This window comes from Nerophis ophidion, linkage group LG05, assembly GCF_033978795.1.
Source record: "Nerophis ophidion isolate RoL-2023_Sa linkage group LG05, RoL_Noph_v1.0, whole genome shotgun sequence".
NCBI lineage: Eukaryota > Metazoa > Chordata > Actinopteri > Syngnathiformes > Syngnathidae > Nerophis > Nerophis ophidion.
In genome coordinates this window covers 34,148,123-34,166,890 of record NC_084615.1, presented here as the reverse complement: position 1 = coordinate 34,166,890, position 18,768 = coordinate 34,148,123, and the positions used below count along the sequence as shown (strand labels likewise).

The 18,768-nt window shown below is 39.7% G+C and overlaps 1 protein-coding gene across 1 annotated transcript in view; it reads left to right on the top strand.

Moving 5' to 3' along the window:
- Positions 1-8,877: 8,877 nt before the first annotated feature.
- The window catches only part of pinx1 (PIN2 (TERF1) interacting telomerase inhibitor 1), a 62,553-nt gene continuing 52,662 nt past the window's right edge, over positions 8,878-18,768 (top strand). Inside the window, exons 1-5 of the mRNA XM_061900633.1 lie at positions 8,878-8,994; positions 9,588-9,697; positions 14,208-14,300; positions 14,538-14,616; positions 14,856-14,945. Coding sequence (XP_061756617.1) covers positions 8,976-8,994; positions 9,588-9,697; positions 14,208-14,300; positions 14,538-14,616; positions 14,856-14,945 — 391 coding nt within the window. The 5' untranslated portion in view covers positions 8,878-8,975. The remainder of the gene's footprint in view (positions 8,995-9,587; positions 9,698-14,207; positions 14,301-14,537; positions 14,617-14,855; positions 14,946-18,768) is intronic.

Sequence of the window (18,768 nt, the reverse complement as noted above, 5' to 3'; positions counted from 1 at the left end):
GGCTTTTGAACTTTGCGTTGATAACAGTCTGGATGGTTCGCTTTCACTTTGGTCCGGATGACACGATGTCGAATATTTCCGAAAACAATTTGAAATGTGGACTCGTCAGACCACAGAACCCTTTTCCACTTTGCATCAATCCATCTTAAATGATCTCAGGCCCAGAGAAGCCGGCGGCCTTTCCGGATGTTATTGATGAATGGCTTTTGCTTTGCATGGAAAAGCTTTAACTTGCACGTACAGATGTAGCAACTAACTGTATTTAGTGACAGTGGTTTTCTGAAGTGTTCCTGAGCCCATGTGGTGATATCCTATAGAGATTGATGTCGATTTTTTATACAGTGCCATCTGAGGGATCGAAGGTCACAGTCATTCAGTGTTGGTTTCCAGCCATGCCGCTTACATGGAGTGATTTCTCCAGATTCTCTGAATATTTTGAAGATATTATGGACCGTAGATGTTGAAATCCCTAAATTTCTTGCAATTGCACTTTGAGAAACGTTGTTCTTAAACTGTTTGACTATTTGCTCATGCAGTTGTGGACAAAGGGATGTACCTCGCCCCATCCTTTCTTATGAAAGCTGTTTTTATACCCAATCATGGCACCCACCTGTTCCCAATTCGCCTGCACACCTGTGGGATGTTCCGAATAAGTGTTTCATGAGCATTACTCAACTTTATCAGTATTGATTGCCACCTTTCCCAACTTCTCTGTCACGTGTTGCTGGCATCAAATTCTAAAGTTAATGATTATTTGCACAAAAAAATGTTTTTATCAGTTTGAACATCCAATATGTTGTCTTTCTAGCATACTCAACTGAATATGGGTTGAAAATGGTTTGCAAATCATTGTATTCCGTTTATATTTACATCTAACACAATTTCCCAACTCAAATGGAAACGGGCTTTGTATGACCAGCACCAAATGGGATCAGTTAGACTTTAACGGAACCCTGATGTGGGTCTGCTTTTTTGATGTTGTTGCAGCTGCAGGGCGACCACGCAGAGGGGGTAGGCTGCAAGACATATTGTATCCACTTTGCTCAGCAGGAATGCAAAAGACTGAATTAATCAGCATCCTGGCTTGCCCCAATATTTGTCTTATAACTTTTCCAGGAAGAGGCACAGAAGAGGAGTGTGTGGCGATGTGGCGGGCGGCCTTCTTGAACATCAACGAAAGTGTTTGTGTGTAAGTCTGGTCTCCATTCCAGGGCTGTCGGAGGGGGGGCTTCCACACCTCTTATGTAACATGCAGGCTTGCCTTCCGTCAGCCAATGGGAACGCTCCCAGTGCTCTTAGTGTTGTAATAAGATTCCCACAGTTCGGTAGACGAGGCGACACGAGGGGTAGTGTAGCTACTGTACAGTGTGCCAAGAAAGCCATAACCTAGCCTGTTACCATGACAATGGAGACCGACACCTCCCTCACTTGCAATGTGTGGAGACAATGTTTCAATACTCAAAATAATCACAGGAAATCTGTTACTGTGTCAAACGGTTGCCATTAAAAATCCTTTTTAATTCTTAACTGCCATACAAGTACAAAAAGGAAGCAAAACAATTAAAATAGAATAATAAAGCAAAAGCACTCACCCCTTGAAGATGTCAGAACCTAGTCACCTAGTGGTGTCTTATCGGTACTGTTGGAGTTATATAAGACGACACTTAATCACAAAATATATATATATATATATATATATATATATATATATATATATATATATATATATATATATATATATATATATATATACACTATATTGCCAAAAGTATTTGGCCACCTGCCTTAACTCACATATGAATTTGAAGTGCCATCCCATTGTTAACCCATAGGGTTCAATATGATGTCGGTCCACCTTTTATAGCTATTTCAGCCTCAACTCTTCTGCGTTTATAGAAATTTTCCACCATTCATCCAAAAGCGCATTGGTGAGGTCACACACTGATGTTGGTCGAGAAGACCTGGCCCTCCTTTCCATTCTAATTCATCCCAATGATGTTCTATCGGGTTCAGGTCAGGACTCTGTGCAGGCCAGTCAAGTTCATCCACAACAGACTCTGTCATCCATGTCTTTATGAACCTTGCTTTGTGCACTGGTGCACTGTCGTGTTGGAAGAGGAAGGGGCCCGCTCCAAACTGTTCCCACAAGGTTTGGAGCATGGAATTGTCCAAAATGTTTTGGTATCCTTGAGCATTTAACGTTCCGTTCACTGGAACTAAGGTGCCAAGCTCAACCCCAGAAAAACAACCCCACAACATAATTCCTCCACCACCAAATTTCACACTCGGCACAATGCAGTCCAAAAGGTACCGTTCTCCTTGTAACCACCAAACCCAGAATAATTAGGAGCGAGGAAATTTCACGACTGGATTTGTTACACAGGTGGCATCCTATGACAGTTCCACGCTGGAAATCACTGAGCTCCTGAGAGAGGCTCATTCTTTAACAAATGTTTGTAGAAACAGTCTCCATGCCTAAGTGCTTGATTTTGTACACCTGTAGCCGGGCCAAGTGATTATGACATTTGGATCTGATCATTTGGATGGGGGACCAAATACTTTTGGCAATGTATTGTATTTCTAAGCTGCTTCATTGATTAACATTTGTTGTTTGTTTGTTACCTTTGTTAATTTGTGTGTGAATGACAAGAGTCCAACGCTTAATTGCTTCTCAGTGTTATCCCATTGGGTTGAGTTTGTTGCGATCCGTTACTCGGATCTTCACGTTATTGTTTATTTTTCCATCTGTGTTTTCATTCTCCGTCCGACCCGTTTACTTCCCGTTTTGTCCATCACTATGGTTACTCTTTTGTTTGCCTTCTCTAAACACCAGTGTTTTTGTTGCTAGCCTTTTTATTATTTAATAAATACATTATATCTTACCTTTGCTGTGTTCTGCTTCTACGCATCCACGGAAAAACAACACCGGCATTACCATGCCGAAAAAGAGTCATCACAGAGTTTTTTTCTTGCCCTGATGTGCGATCTTAGCCGAGGATGTCATTGTGGCTTGTGCAGCCCTTTGAGACAATCGTGATTTAGGGCTATGTAAGTAAACTTGATTGATTGATTGATTGATTGATTGATTGATTGAGTGTAGGAATCTCTAGACCCTGACCATAAGACGACTAAGCTTTGCAAGATTTTTTTTCAAGGGAAACCTTTTTTTATTTTTGGGTCGATATAGTAAAATATTGATCAAATTGTATAAGCAGACTGAGCTGAGACCTTTTCCCCCGGCCGACCTCTTTGTCAAGTCACTGGTTTGTGTGAATGATAGGAGGAAAAGCTCTGGAGATGAGTAGTTCCCTACCACCGTTTGGTATGCCTTTTATAAATCTCTAGACCCTGACTATAGGACAACACAACCTTTGAGACATTGATCAAAGGTTCTCTCATATTCGGGTGAAAATGTAGAGTAAATTATTGATCAAATTGCACTCCGCAGACAGACCTGGGACACTTTTTCTCCAGCGGGTTATTTTTGTCGTGACCGGATCTCTCCAGATCATTTGTATATGAGAGCCACAGGAAAAAAAACACTGACTCTTTTTGGGAGATTAAAAATTAAATCTTGAAGTTCCAAATGTTCAGCCTTTTTTGTGTTTAATAATACGATAAATTAGTGCCCACGTTGTACTGTGCACCCCGACTCTTGAATTCCCTTTTATATTCTGCGATTATCCGTCATGATCCGTGGTCCAGATCATGTTTTGTTATGTTCTGTTGGTTTTGGAATCCATTAGTTCCTGTTTTTGTGCACCCTTGTTTGTTTTGGTCACCATGGTTTCTCATTATTTCCACCTGGCTCTGATTAGTGTTCGCCCGCTCACCTGCTCCCCGAGCACTAATCAGAGGCATTATTTAAGCTTACCTTCGCCAGTCAGTCGGCCTGGCGTCAATGTTTGCTTCATTCAAAATGCTATGTAAAATGTGTTTGTTTCATGGCCACAGTTAGTGAGTATTCCTTGTCCATAGTCCATGCTAAATAGTAGTATTAGCTTCGAGTTTGACTCGTTTTCAATTTTTTGTACGACTTTGATATTTTGAGGAATAAATCATGTTCCAACCTGCACGCCATGTCCGGTGTGGTCCGTCTGCATTTCGGGAGAACGAACCCCGCAGCAAGCTGCGACTCCCCCCACGCTAGTTGCATTATCATGACACTTGTCCTCATCAAATAAGAAGTTCAGAGAAAAAGTAAAAACACGCTCACTGACCTGAACTCCAGGTTTATTTATTTCCCCCCCCTGAAAATAACAGTTTGACTTTAAATATGTAGGACTTTCAAATGAAATATTGGAAAGTGTGAAATAATTTTCCCTCCTATTGGTAATATTAAAAATAGCTACTTGTTTTTGCATTAACAAGAAACACCCTGTTGAAATTTAATCATCTGCAAGATGTGGATATTTGTAAAAGTTGCAAAGTGGTGCTAATCAACACAATTATTTTAGAATTAATACTGATAATACTGTATATATAATATATAAATAATATATTTGTTATATTTCATATTGCTACTATGGTACATTTTTAGTCTGCTTTATACTTTTTGTTTTTGCCCTCTTTTTGTGCCCTTGTGTGCATTATCCTTTCCATCCTTTGTAACTGAGCTACTGTGTGGAACAATTTCTCTTGTGGATTAATAAAGTTTGTCCAAGTCTAAGTCTATCAGTAATACTTTCTCCTCGATTCTTATATGTTCTACTGATTTCTACAAAAACATCATTCCCTCCACAATAGTGTATTAAGAGAATTGTGCGTAATTATTTTTGTTGGACTTGAGGTCATCAAATACGTTTTTGCGTACTTGGTACATCTTTATAATCTTGTAGGATTATCTTGATCTCTGGTGTTAGCTATCATTTTAGCATTAGGTTTAACCTCATTTGGCCTTTCAAGTGTTTGTTACACAATGTGCTGATAATCCCATCACAGAGACGTTTTTAAACACAGATCCCAGGTCAGATTGGTGTTTCACATAATCCAGATCCAGACTGTTCTAACAACCAGGGTGTTTCTGGTGCTGTATCAGATGAAATGTAGTCTGCAGGAGTATAATCCAACTGTGTAAAGACTCAAATAGGCGTACATGCTCATTTGCAGGCTAGTATGGTAGAGTGGCCAGACAGAAGCCATTCCTTCGTAAAAGTTTGCCAAAATGCACCTGAAAGACTCTCAGACCATGAGAAACAAAATCAAAGTCTAATGAGAAAAAAACTGAACTCTTTGCCAGGCTTCATATTAGAGGAAACCAGTCACCGCTCATCACTTACAGTGAAGCATGGTGGTGGCAGCATCAAGCTGTGGAAACTGGATGGAGGGAAAGATGCATGCAGCAATGTACAGAAACACCCTGGATAAAAACCTGCTCCACAGAGCTCTTGAACTCAGACTGGGCCGACGGCTCATCTTTCAGCAAGAAAACGACCCTAAACACACAGCCAAGATATCAAAGAAATGGCTTAAGGACAACTCTGTAAATGTCATTGAGTGGCCCAGCCAGAACCCAGACTTGAATCTGATTCAACATTCTGAAAATGGCTGTGAACTGACGCTTCCATCCAAAGAAGAATGGCCAAAAATTGCCCAAAGATAGGTGTGCCAAGCGTGTGGCATCGTATTCAAAAAGACTTGAGGCTGTAACTGCTGCCAAAGGTGCATCAGTAAAGTATTGAGCAAAGGCTGTGAATACTTATGTACATGCGATTTTGTAATTTTTTTTTTTTTCGAATAAATGTCTGAAAGCTGTAAAGAAAAAGTTTTCACATTGTCAATATGAGGTGTTGTGTGTAGAATTCTAAGGAAATAAATGAACTCATTCAGTTTTGGAATAAGGCTGTAACAACAAATGTTGAATAAGTGAAGCACTGTAAGTAGCGATAACACCATCCATCCATTTCATACAGCTTATTCCTTTTTGGGGTCGCGGGGGGCGCTGGCGCCTATCTCAGCTACAATCGGGCGGAAGGCGGGGTACACCCTGGACAAGTCGCCATCTTATCGCAGGGCCAACACAGATAGACAGACAACATTCACACTCCACTTCACATACTAAGACCAATTTAGTGTTGCCAATCAACCTATCCCCAGGTGCATGTCTTTGGAAGTGGGAGGAAGCCGGAGTACCCGGAGGGAACCCACGCATTCACGGGGAGAACAAGCAAACTCCACACAGAAAGATCCCGAGCCTGGGATTGAACCCAGGACTGCAGGACCTTTGTATTGTGAGGCAGACGTGAAGCCCTGCGATAACACCAACAAATATTAATTAAATAAACCGTAATCATTTGATTGTTATACAATACAATGCAATACATTTTCAGAGCGAAACTATGGCAGACTGCAAAAACTGAAATATAAGTAAGATTAAATATCTCAAATAAGGGTGATATTTGCTTATTTTCTCTCTGATAAGATAATTCTTCTCACTAAGCAGATTTTATGTTAGAGTGTTTTACTTGTTTTAAGGGTTTTGGTCCTAAATTATCTCAGTCAGACATTTCAGCTTGTTGCTGAGATTTTATGACCTATATTGCGTAAAACATGCTTTAAACCATAATATCAACTGATGCAAAGTTGTGTCATTAACACTCACAAGTATAAAACTGCTTTTTTAAAGTAATCATTTCTTACGTCAAGCATGAAAAAAAAAATCATGATGCCAAGTGCATATCATTATGTCAAGATAATGACACTAGCATTTACTTAATTTAAGAATATTTTTCAACAAATTGAGCAAAAAGTTCTCTTTTTTCTCCTAACAAGAAACATGCACTTGTTACTTATTTTAGGGTATTTTGGGGTTCATTGAGGTTAGCTAAATTTACTTGTTTTGGAACATCTTGACAAGCCAAATTTTCTTGTTCTATTGGCAAATAATGTTGCTTAGTTGAAATAAAATACCCTTAAATTTTGTTTTGTTTTTTCTTGTTTTTGAACACCGACTTTTTGCAGTGCATGTTTTGCTCCATTAGCGCACACCTCCTTCGAAGGGCTTTTTTGGAGGGATTTCATGCCGCTTCCTGGGTTTTTGAGTTTATTTAAACTATCCATAGCCTTGAAATGTAAAAACAACTCTGCTCGTATCAGTTAGTTTGTTTTTCCCAACGTACAATCGTTTCATAACACAAGTGCACGCACATGGTCAAACAGGCAACGATTTAAATCACTTGCAATGTGTTGTTGTGATCACAATATGAAATAAAACTAAGTTATTTTGACTCCAAAGCCCGCTACACACCCCGACCACAAGCATAGGCATGCTTTGTATGAAAGTCAACCACCAACATGGTTCGACTTTAAATCATGTTCATTACTGTCATCCTCTAGCGTTGCATCTTGGTCTGTTACATAAGAAGACATAAATATTCCCAAGGAATCCAGCTGGTCCACATTTCAGCCAAGGGTGTTTACTTCTTTTTGGGCAGCATGAGATGCCTGCTTTTAAAACATGACAGTGTGTGAAACACCTTCAAGTTTAGCACTCAATTACCCTTATAAGTGAAGATAAACTGCTTCAAATATCAAAAACCGTACTGTGCAGTTTAGTTTCAGTTTACTTCGAACACGCAAACGATACATAACATATTCCCAGTTGTTTCATTAGAGCATGTCCGAAAAGGAGTAGGAAGAAGCAGAATTTATTTAATCCTTCTCCTTTTTGGATTGATTGATTGAGACTTTTATTAGTAGATTGCACAGTACAGTACATCCATCCATCCATTTTCTACCGCTTATTCCCCTTTGGGGTACATATTCCGTACAATTGACCACTAAATGTTAACACCCAAATAAGTTTTTCAACTTGTTTAAGTCGGGGTCCACGTTAATCAATTCATGGTAATATCATATCATATTAAAAATATATAGCAGTTTTATCCAATTTCTTTGTTCTCTGTTTGTAACAGAACAGTGAATAAATAAATAAGTAAGAAAATAAATATGCAATAAGTAACTAAATACGTGAAAAAATATTAGACATATACACATACTCACAATAATTAAAGTTATAATAGATAAATTGTAAAGTCATTTGGATGAATAATTGAGTTTACCTTTATCATAATTCTTCTTCTTTGCACTTTGTGAACACTTGTAGTTTGAACTGTGTCTTAAACTGGATTAGTGTGTTTTTTGATTCATTTACTTAATCCATCGAGAGGAGCCAGATGAGGTGGTTCGGGCATCTGGTCAGGATGCCAACCGAACGCCTCCCAAGGGAGGTGTTTCGTGCACGGGGAAGACCCAGGACACGTTGGGAAGACTATGTATCCCGGCTTCCTGGGAACGCCTCGGGATTCCCCGGGAAGAGCTGGACGAAGTGGCTGGGGAGAGGAAAGTCTGGGCTTCCCTGCTTAGGCTGCTGCGCCCGCGACCCGACCTCGGAAAAGCGGAAGAAGATGGATGGATGGATGGATGGATGGATGGCTTTCCAAAATGTAAATCCACATATTGATATACTAAAGGTTTTAAGTGTTGTACGTGCATACAAATGTTTTAAATAAAATGTTTCTCTGAGGTAATATTTCTCCTCTTGTTGAGAATAATTGTACTTACAATTTGTGTCTTTTTTTTATTTTTTATTTTTGAATAGAACGTTGTGTATTCTATGTAAAAGCAGCATTCATTAGTTTTTTTGTGTATAAAATGTTTATTAATATATCTTATTATATTATATTGTGTTAAATATTATTTTTTTTTATAACGAAATTGCAAACAAACCCATTAGTGCAAATGTATAGATGCTTTCTTATGATTACAGCGCTATCTGCTGGTTGTCTTTATAAAACAACAAGCATTAAATCAAATTTTAAAAAATTATGAGCACATTTAAAAAAAAAAAAGTCAGTTTATGATGCATAAAAAATAATCTTTAAATACGCAAGTAGGATTTTAAACAGGCAACCAAATGGGCGTCATGTTTTCGTCAGGCATTTTCTAAGACTCCCACTCAAGAGGACCCCAGGAGGATGTCCATGCTTGCTGAACGTAAGAAAATTAAAATAAAAAGTATTTGCATACATATGTGACATGTTCCTTTAATTTAACAACGCGTGCATGTGCGTGTCTTGTGTGTTTAAGCTCTAGAAAAGTGGTCGTTTGTGGAACTATCCGTTAAACGTTACCTAATCAAAGTTCGACTCGCTAGCATCAGTTTTAGCATTGTCTGTTAGCACATGTGTTGTCACAATAATTGTTCTGAGTTTACGAGTTGGCATCAAATAAACTTCAAACTACATTATAGTGTGACAAAAAAGTTTTTTTTTCGTGATATGGCAATTTAGCTTTAATAGTATTGTTTTTCAGTCCAGTTCACGTGAATTACGAATCGAATCATTCATTCATCCATCCATCCATTTCTTACCGCTTGTTCCTTACGGGGCGTCGGGCGGTGCTGGAGCCTATTTCAGGTTCACACGGGCGGAAGTCGGCGTACACCCTGGACAAGTCGCTCTCATCGCAGGGCCAACACAGTCAAATAATCAATTAAAAATAAAAACCCAACAAGTTAGCTTGAATTGCTGTGTCAATTTTCTTTTATCAGTAGTTAGTTTTTTATAACAATGCTTCTCTTTTTCCAGCCCGGAGGAAACAGAAGTGGTCAATTGACCCAAGGAACAGTACTTGGAGCAATGATGATTCCAGGTTTGGTCAGAAGATGTTGGAGCGAATGGGCTGGTCCAAAGGCAAGGTTTGTGTTTGAAATAATATTTCTTTATGTCGTGAGTTCTGGATTCAGTTATTTCTGGACATCTATCCATCCATTTTCTACCGTTTGTCCCGTACGGGTTTGCGGGAGGTGCTGGATTCTCAGCTTCATTCGGTACACCCATACTTGCCAACCTTCAGACCTCCGAATTCGAGAGTTGGGGGGGTGCATAGTGTTGCGTGCCGGAAGTGTTACTGCTGCAAGGACTTCTGGGAATTTTCTTCTGTTGTGTTACAGTGCGGATTTTCTCCCAAAATGTGTTTGTCATTCTTGTTTGGTGTGGGTTGACAGTGTGGCGCATATTCATATCAATGTTAAAGTTGTTTATACGGCCACCCTCAGTGTGACCTGTATGGCTGTTGATCAAGTGTGCCTTGCATTCACTTATGTGTGTGTGTGTAAAACCTGCATATGTTATGTGAATGCGCCGGCACACTGTTTATTTGTAGGAAAAGCGCATGTGACGACAGTATGTAGAGGATGTCAAAGGCATTGCTTTAAAGGCACGCCCCCATTATTGTTGTCCGGGTGGAAATGGGAAGAAAATTGGGAGATTTTCGGGAGGGGCACGGAAGTCTACCGGTAAAATCGGGAGGGTTGGCAAGTGTGGGTACACGCTGGACAAGTCACTACCTCATCACAGGGCCAAACGCAGATAGACAGAGAACATTCACGCTCACATTCACACACTAGGGCCAATTTTGTGTTGCCACAATCGACCTATCCCCAGGTGCATGTTTTTGGAGGTGGGACGGAACTAGGGCTGGGCGATATATGCGATATATCGCGGGTTTGTCTCTGTGCAATATAGAAAATGACTATAGCGTAATATTAGAGTATACTTCTCACGCAGTTGCTTTTAGCTGCGGGCATTACACTACAGGCTTCCCTAGGGAGGGGTTTCGGGCACGTTTGACCGCAAGCGCACAAACTTACATACGTCACATACTGTCACGTCATACGTATACGCCCTCGCGCAGCAGAGAGGTAGCAGCGTGGCTAACGTTAGCTGTGATGCTAAAAAGATATTATAAAGATATTATAAGCGCTAACAGCATAATTGCCAACCTTGAGACCTCCGACTTCGGGAATTGGGGGGCCGGGGTTTAGTGGTAGCGGGGGTGTATATTGTAGCGTCCCGGAAGAGTGAGTGCTGCAAGGGGTTCTGGGTATTTGTTCTGTTGTGTTACGGTACGGATGTTCTCCCAAAATGTGTTTGTCATTCTTGCCAACCTTGAGACCTCCGAATTCGGGAGTTGGGGGGGCAGGGTTTGGTGGTAGCAGGGGTGTGTATTGTAGCGCACTGGAAGAGTTAGTGCTGCAAGGGGTCCTTGGTATTTGTTCTGTTGTGTTACGGTGCAGATGTTCTCCTGAAATCTGTTTGTCATTTTTATTTGGTGTGTATATCGTAACAGTGTTAAAGTTGTTATACGGCCATACTCAGGGTGTCCTGTATGGCTGTTGATCAAATATGCCTTGCATTTACTTATGTGTGTTTAAAAGCCACATATATTATGTGACTCGGCTGGCACACTGTTTGTATGGAGGATAAGCGGACGTGACGACAGGTTGTATAGGACGCTAAAGGCAGTACCTTTAAGGTTGTGTAAGTGGAAATCGGGAGAATGATTGCCCCGGGAGATTTTCGGGAGGGGCACTGAAATACGGGAGTCTCCCGGGAAAATCGTGAGGGTTGGCAAGTATGGCTAACAGTGCTGAACAACTTTTCTCACACTGCTTCTCCAACCGCTTGTGTGTAGCCAGCCACTATTTAACTTGAGCTGCTAATAACATTGGTTGCGACCTTACATAGAAGGAGCTTCTGCTGCTGCTGCTGTATTTCCTTTACATTAGCAAAAGTTCATGCTCAATTATGAATCATATATTTTACCTGTATAGTAGAAGGTTGTGGCACCAAACGTGGTAGTTGGTCAACTATGCAAATCCACAAGTAACCAACTTGATACTAAATGGCTCTTAACACATTGCCCGCACCCTAAGACCATCGCAACGTTCTTAAAAAGCATGTTTTATCTGACGATTCTCTTAATTTAGCAGCTCATGGAGAGCACATCCGCTGAAATATACAACTATTTCATCAGTCAACATCCAGTGAGAGCTGTTCTTATTTGAAACGTGTAGCAAAAGTGCTACATGATAGTGGTCCAAAGTTTTCACAAAGTCTGCCAGCAGTATTAGCAAACACAAAGTATACGTAAGTATGAATGTGAGTGTGATTGATTGTTTGTCGATATGTGCCATGTGATTGGCTGGCGACTAGTCTAAGTTAGGGCTTAACAATATATACAGTATATCGCGGGTTTGTCTCTGCGATATAGAAAATTACTATATCGTAATATTCGAGTATACGTTCTCACGCAGTACTTTTAGCTGCGGGCGTACATTTCAGGCTCTCCCCTCTCTTTCTTGTGTCTCCTTCTCGCAGACAAGCAGGCGCACATTCTTACATACGTCACAAACTGTCGCGCCACATGTCACATACACGCCCTCGCAGAGCAGAGAGGTAGCGGCGTGGCTAACGTTAGCTGCTAACGTAGCCGTACAAGAGAAAGATTGTGCGGATCTGGTAACAAATTAAGGAAGACTTCATTTCCAATAAAAACAGCAGGGTTTCCATCGTCTGGCGGTGGTTCGGCTTCAAGTGGAAATATCGAACAGACAACCGTAATTTGTCAAGTGTGGGGGGAAAAAGCATTGCTATAAAAAGTAGCATTACTGCTAACATGTAGCACCATTTGTAAAGTCACTCGCTAGAGTATGAAGAGAATTTTATAACCTTAGTAACCTACCACATAGTGAAGGACGAATACTATTTGATTTCCTATTATGCAGCTCATTTTTATTTGACACTTAAAATGTCTCTGACAATCTTGCAATATATGTTTTGGAAATGACTTGAATGTTTGTGCCATTGCTTAATAACTTTAATAAATACACTTTTGGTCAATTGACTTAGTTGTGATTTCCCTCTCTGCATGAAAGTTTAAAAGTATCATATATTAATGCACTATGAAGAAGTATGTTTTAATGTAGACACATAGAATCATCATACTGCTGTGATTATATGCATCAAGTGTTCATTCAAGGCTGAGGCAAAATATCGTAATATATATCGTATATCGCGATATGGCCTAAAAATATCGTGATAGTAAAAAAAAAGCAATATCGCCCAGCCCTGTTCTAAGGTATATGCCGCTTTTAATTAACCTGTCAATGACCTGGTCCATTTCTTTTTAACTTTATACCAAACTGCTTTAATAATTTAATATATGTGCACATCATGTGTATATTGAGCCTTTGGGTATCGAATACTATATTTTATGTGCTTAGTTTTACTGTGACTTCTTCTTGGGGAATATCAATAAACCACTTCAAGTTTTTCATTTCTAATCAAAAGAACGGCAAACAAAATTTCAACATTCAGGGAGGGCTAAACATAGGGCAACCTGTGTTACCTTGTACAATGAGCAAAAATTTAAAAAATAGAGCAACATTAAGTAAGAAATATATATGTTATACCTAATAACAGATTAGATTTCAAATAAATAAATATATATATATATATATATATATATATATATATATAGTTAAAACATATTTTTTTTGCCCATTTTAAAGACAATCTATGGAATATCGCTGATTATGCAAATTATACGATGACTCTCCCACCGCCAAAATGATATTGGCAATCTGGGGGAAACCTTGGTGATGATGAAGATATTTGCTAGGAGTCTTGGAACGTAACCCTCAAGGAATATGTGACGCACCCATAAAAATGCCTAGTTTGACTATATGGCCTGATGATGTACTTACTCAATACTAATGAATGAAATTGAAAAGGTGATAGCAGATTGGATGGAATTGGAGCCACAGCCTTTAGCCGAGTCATCAGGCTACCATGACAACGACGCTCCCGTGTCCTGTGACGCCATTTCTTTCTGAAGCGCCAGCTAGGGCCACTGGGTCCTCCCTATTTATAAATAAATAAATAAATGGGTTGTACTTGTATAGCGCTTTTCTACCTTCAAGGTACTCAAAGCGCTTTGACACTACTTCCACATTTACCCATTCACACACACATTCACACACTGATGGAGGGAGCTGCCATGCTAGGCGCCAACCAGCACCCATGAGGAGCAAGGGTGAAGTGTCTTGCTCAGGACACAACGGACGTGACGAGGTTGGTACTAGGTGGGATTTTGAACCAGGGACCCCCGGGTTGCGCACGGCCACTCTCCCACTGCGCCACGCCGTCCCCTATCATGTTGCTATGTACATGATTGCTGTATGTTGCACATTTTATGCATTATTATTAAACAAAATGCAAATATTATGGACTTAAAAAGAATGAAACTTTTTTACGGAACTATTTTCTGGTAGGAAAGAAGAATGAATCGGCGAGTTTTTCCCCACATAATTAAAGACATACACACAATGAGTAATACATATATGGCTGTACTACTCTTTGCAGGGCCTTGGCTTAAATGAACAAGGAGCCACTGACCACATCAAGGTGAAACCTAAAAACGACCACAATGGTGTTGGAGGCAAAGAAAGCCATGAGGTGAGCTTATCAATAAGTATTTAGGACATTTGTTGAGGTTACGGCTGGTATATTTTTGCATGCAAATTTGTAAAGTATGTCAACTCTGCATTTTCCGTACATTTCTGTACATGTATGTATACTTTTTTCTTTTGTAATCCACATATTTATTTTGTAATCCACGTATGTCCCAGTTAATTGTACCATATTAATTCCATGCCTACATTTACAAGTGATTCCTTTCTGCTGTGTGCTTAGGATAACTGGATCGCCCACCAAGATGATTTTAATGACCTTCTTGCTCAGCTAAACAACTGCCATGGCCAAAAAAACACTGGTAATGATAAAAATATATACTTTGAACTTCTTCCAAGTTGTTTTTGTGCTCGTTTTATATCATTTAACTTTTTTTGTGTTGACGCTACTTTTGAGGGACTGTAGAGGGTGCTGCAGGGCGGGAGATGCACATTGTTATAAGGGAGTAGAGAACGGACACAGTACTGTGTGTTACTGATGTAACTTTGATTGTCTGTGTGTATATTTTACATATATGTTTATATATTTTGCAAATTGCAGAACCTCTGCCGAAAGAACAGAACAGCTTTAGCTTGGAAGAAAAGTCGAAGACCTCCAAGAAACGAGTTCATTATATGAAATTTGCAAAAGGTGAGTGTCACAACCAAGTATCCTTTATTGATATCTCCAATCGACAAATGCCTTTTTTTTTTTTTTTTTTACACATGTCAACTTATTCCTCATTAGCAGTAATTGCCTTGAACATATTTACTACTTGCATTCCAAAACTGTATCATGTCTTCTACTTAAGTGATTTGTTAAAATAAGAAAGGAAAAAAAAAAAAAGGATTTTGGCTACACGTCACTATTTTCTTTATTGACTTTGATGCCATCCAACTCAGACGCCCTCCCTTACCCCTCAGTGAGCCCACTTCGCATGGCTCACAGCTCTAGACGCTGATCAGAGCTCTGTCAACCTCCCTAAGGTCATTTGGCCCTGGTCAATGCTAGGGGAGGTTATTCATGATGATGTAACCTTTAATTTTCATTACTCCTTTACATATCAGGAAGTCTTGCTGGGTGATAGGCACAAGGAGGAACTTGGTGTTTAAGGATGACTGGAGAGCAAAATGAGTAAGCACTAGGTCATACTTTAAGGGTGAGACGCTTCTATTTGGGAGATTAAAGGGCTAACAGACAGTTTTGTAGCTGTAACAGCTTGGACAGGAAGCATTCATTTGTTACTTCATAACATTTTTCAAATAACCTGCCAATGGTAGGTCTTTGCGTTTGTGTTGATGGGCTTATTTTGCTCATTCAGTTTGAAGCCGAAAAATTCCCAAAAATAGACATTTAGATTCGAAAACTTTTTTTTTCCTTCTGATTTTTTTATTGCTCTGCAAAGCTTCTCACTAGCAAGTCGTGACTAGTGAGGCTCAGTCGGTAACAGTCCCGCCTCCACTCACATAACAAAGATTGTGAATGACTCACAGGGGGGTTTACACTGTTCAACCAATTCTGCTATTGAACCCGCTTAGGTGCTGAGAACAATGCACAGAGTGAAACCTCTTGAATAATGAAATTTAGACTGCATTTACACTGCAGGCCAAAATGGCCCAATTCCGATTCTTTTTGAGATCTGACATTTTCCAGCTGACTGTTTATACTTCAAGTAAAATGGGATTTTTTTTATCAGACTCCAGTTTAAACGCGCACAGGCCCCGATGTGGCCTCAACGCCCTTTGCATGCGCACTTCCATAGTGAAAACAAAGGAAGCTATCCAAGAGGAAGTCGCTGCTACTACAAAATAAAATCAGTCACAACACCATAATGAATAGTGGGGTTTTTTCACGTGAAAATAAATTATAGTAATATAATGTATGAATGGATTTATAAAGTGTAATATATTTGGGAGTGTTGTAATTTTTTTTATGGCTGTTAACTTGTGGAGACACCGATATCAGCATGGATCGACGGGAGATTTATTTTTCAACTCACATGTAAGAAAATGCGCCGTAGTGTCAATTCCGGTATTTCAACAATCACTATTTCTTCGGAATCAAAATATATATTCATATATTACAAGGTAGTGGGTTCGATCCCGAGGCTTTTTGGTGTTTCTGTGTGGAGTTTGCATGTTCTCCCCCTGACTGCGTGGTTTCCCTCCAAGTACTCCAGCTTATTCCCACCTCCAAAGACATGCACCTGGGGATAGGTTGATTGGCAACACTAAATTGGCCCTAGTGTGTGAATGTGAGTGTGAATATTTTCTGTCTATGTTGGCCCTGCGATGAGGTGGAGACTTGTCCGTGGTCTACCTCACTTTCCACCTGAGTGCAGCTGGGATAGGTTCCAGCACCCCGTGACTCTGAGGGACAAGCGGTAGAAAATGGATGGATGGACATATAGCCTATTAATTGCGCGGAACTGTCAAGTGATGCACTGAAAATTTGGGTCGTCTTAAATAAAAACCAAAACCGGATGTTGTAATGAAATATCCATTTCCGCTGGCGACTGCATCTTTCCGTTGCACACGAATGATGTAGCTCGCTCAAAGCTGACAAAAAAGTCACATTGAGGTTGCGTTGCATTGAAGTCAAATGTGAAAAGATCAGATTCCAATCGGATTTTGGACTATCTCTTGATGTGGCCTGAATCTGATGCCAAAAGATCAGATTTGAAGCACTTTCGGGCGTTTAGACTGGCAAAGTTCAAAAGCCAGCATAGCATCTGTGATGGTATGGGGGTGTATTAGTGCCCAAGGCATGGGTAACTTACACATCTGTGAAGGCACCATTAATGCTGAAAGGTCCATACAGGTTTTGTAACAACATATGTTGTCATCCAAGCAACGTTATCATGGAGGCCCTTGCTTATTTCAGCAAGACAAGACAACAGCGTGGCTTCGTAAAAAAAGAGTGCGGGTACTTTCCTGGCCCGCCTGCCGTCCAGACCTGTCTCCCATCGAAAAATGTGTGGCGCATTATGAAGCGTAAAATTTGACAGCGGAGATATCGGACTGCTGAACGACTGAAGCTCTACATAAAACAAGAATGGAAAATAATTCCACTTTCAAAGCTTCAACAATAAGTTTCCTCAGTTCCCAAACGTTTATTGAGTGTTGTTTAAAGAAAAGATGATGTAACACAGTGTTGAAGATGCCCTTTCCCAACTACTTTGGCACGTGTTGCAGCCATGAAATTTTTAAGTTAATTATTATTTGCAAAAAAAAAAACGTTTATGAGTTTGAACATCGAATATCTTGTCTTTGTAGTGCATTCAATTGAATACGGGTTGAAAATGATTTGAAATCATTGTATTCCGTTTATATTTACATCTAACACAATTTCCCAACTCATATGGAAACGGGGTTTGTACTTACAGATGTAGCAACAAACTGTAGTCAATGACAGTGTTTTTTTTAAGTGTTCCTGAGCCTATGTAGTGATATCCTTTACACACTGATGTTGTTTTTTTATGCAGTACCACCTGAGCGATCGAAGGTCACGGGCATTGCCCCTTACGTGCAGTGATTTCTCCAGATTATCTGAAACTTTTGATGATATTACGGACGGTAGATGGTGAAATCCGTAAGTTCCTTGCAATAGCTCTTTGAAAAATGTTGTTCTTAAACTGTTTGACAATTTGCTCACGCATTTTGTTCACAAAGTTGTGACCCTTGCCCCATGTTTGTGAATGACTGTTCCAAATGTGTTTGATGAGCATTCCTCACTTTCTCAGTCTTTTTTGCCACTTTTGCCAGCTTTTTTCGAAACATGTTGCAGGCATCGAATCCCAAATGACCTAGTATTTGCAAAAAATAACAAAGTTTGCCAGTTTGAATGTTAAGTATCTTGTTTTTGCAGTGTATTCAATTGAATATAGTTTGAAAAGGATCTGAAAATTAATGTATTCAGATTTTATTTATGATTTACACAACGTGCCAACTTCACTGGTTTGTTTTTTTTAATTTATAATTTTTTTTTTTTGGTAAATGACAAGTTTTGAACACAGTGGCCATTCTCTCCCTGAGCTTGGAGATTTACGCCAGAGTAGAGGGTGAGAGGGAAACAATATCTCGATTATTCCCTATGTTTTGCACGTATGAAAAAAGAAAGAAAAAGCAAAAAAAACGTTTTAAATGCTTGCTTAACTCCGCTCCCATTATGTATGCTGACGACTCACATGCTGTGATTAATGACAACAGTCTCATTTTTATTAAAAGTTGCAATAAACCTAAGAAAAAAATATTTTTAGATAAATGTTGCTAGTTATTTTTGTTGGCAGAAAAATTAAGGGATCCTTCTGCCTATTGACCTTTTGTTAAAGTAATTAATCAGCGATCACTTAGTTCGATAAACATCTGGAAGATCTTTACGTCATTCAGCAGCTACTTCCTGCTTCCTGTTTGGGGCATCTGGCTTGTCCATTTATGTGGACTTAGCAGATGACCCCATCAGATTAAAGTTTATC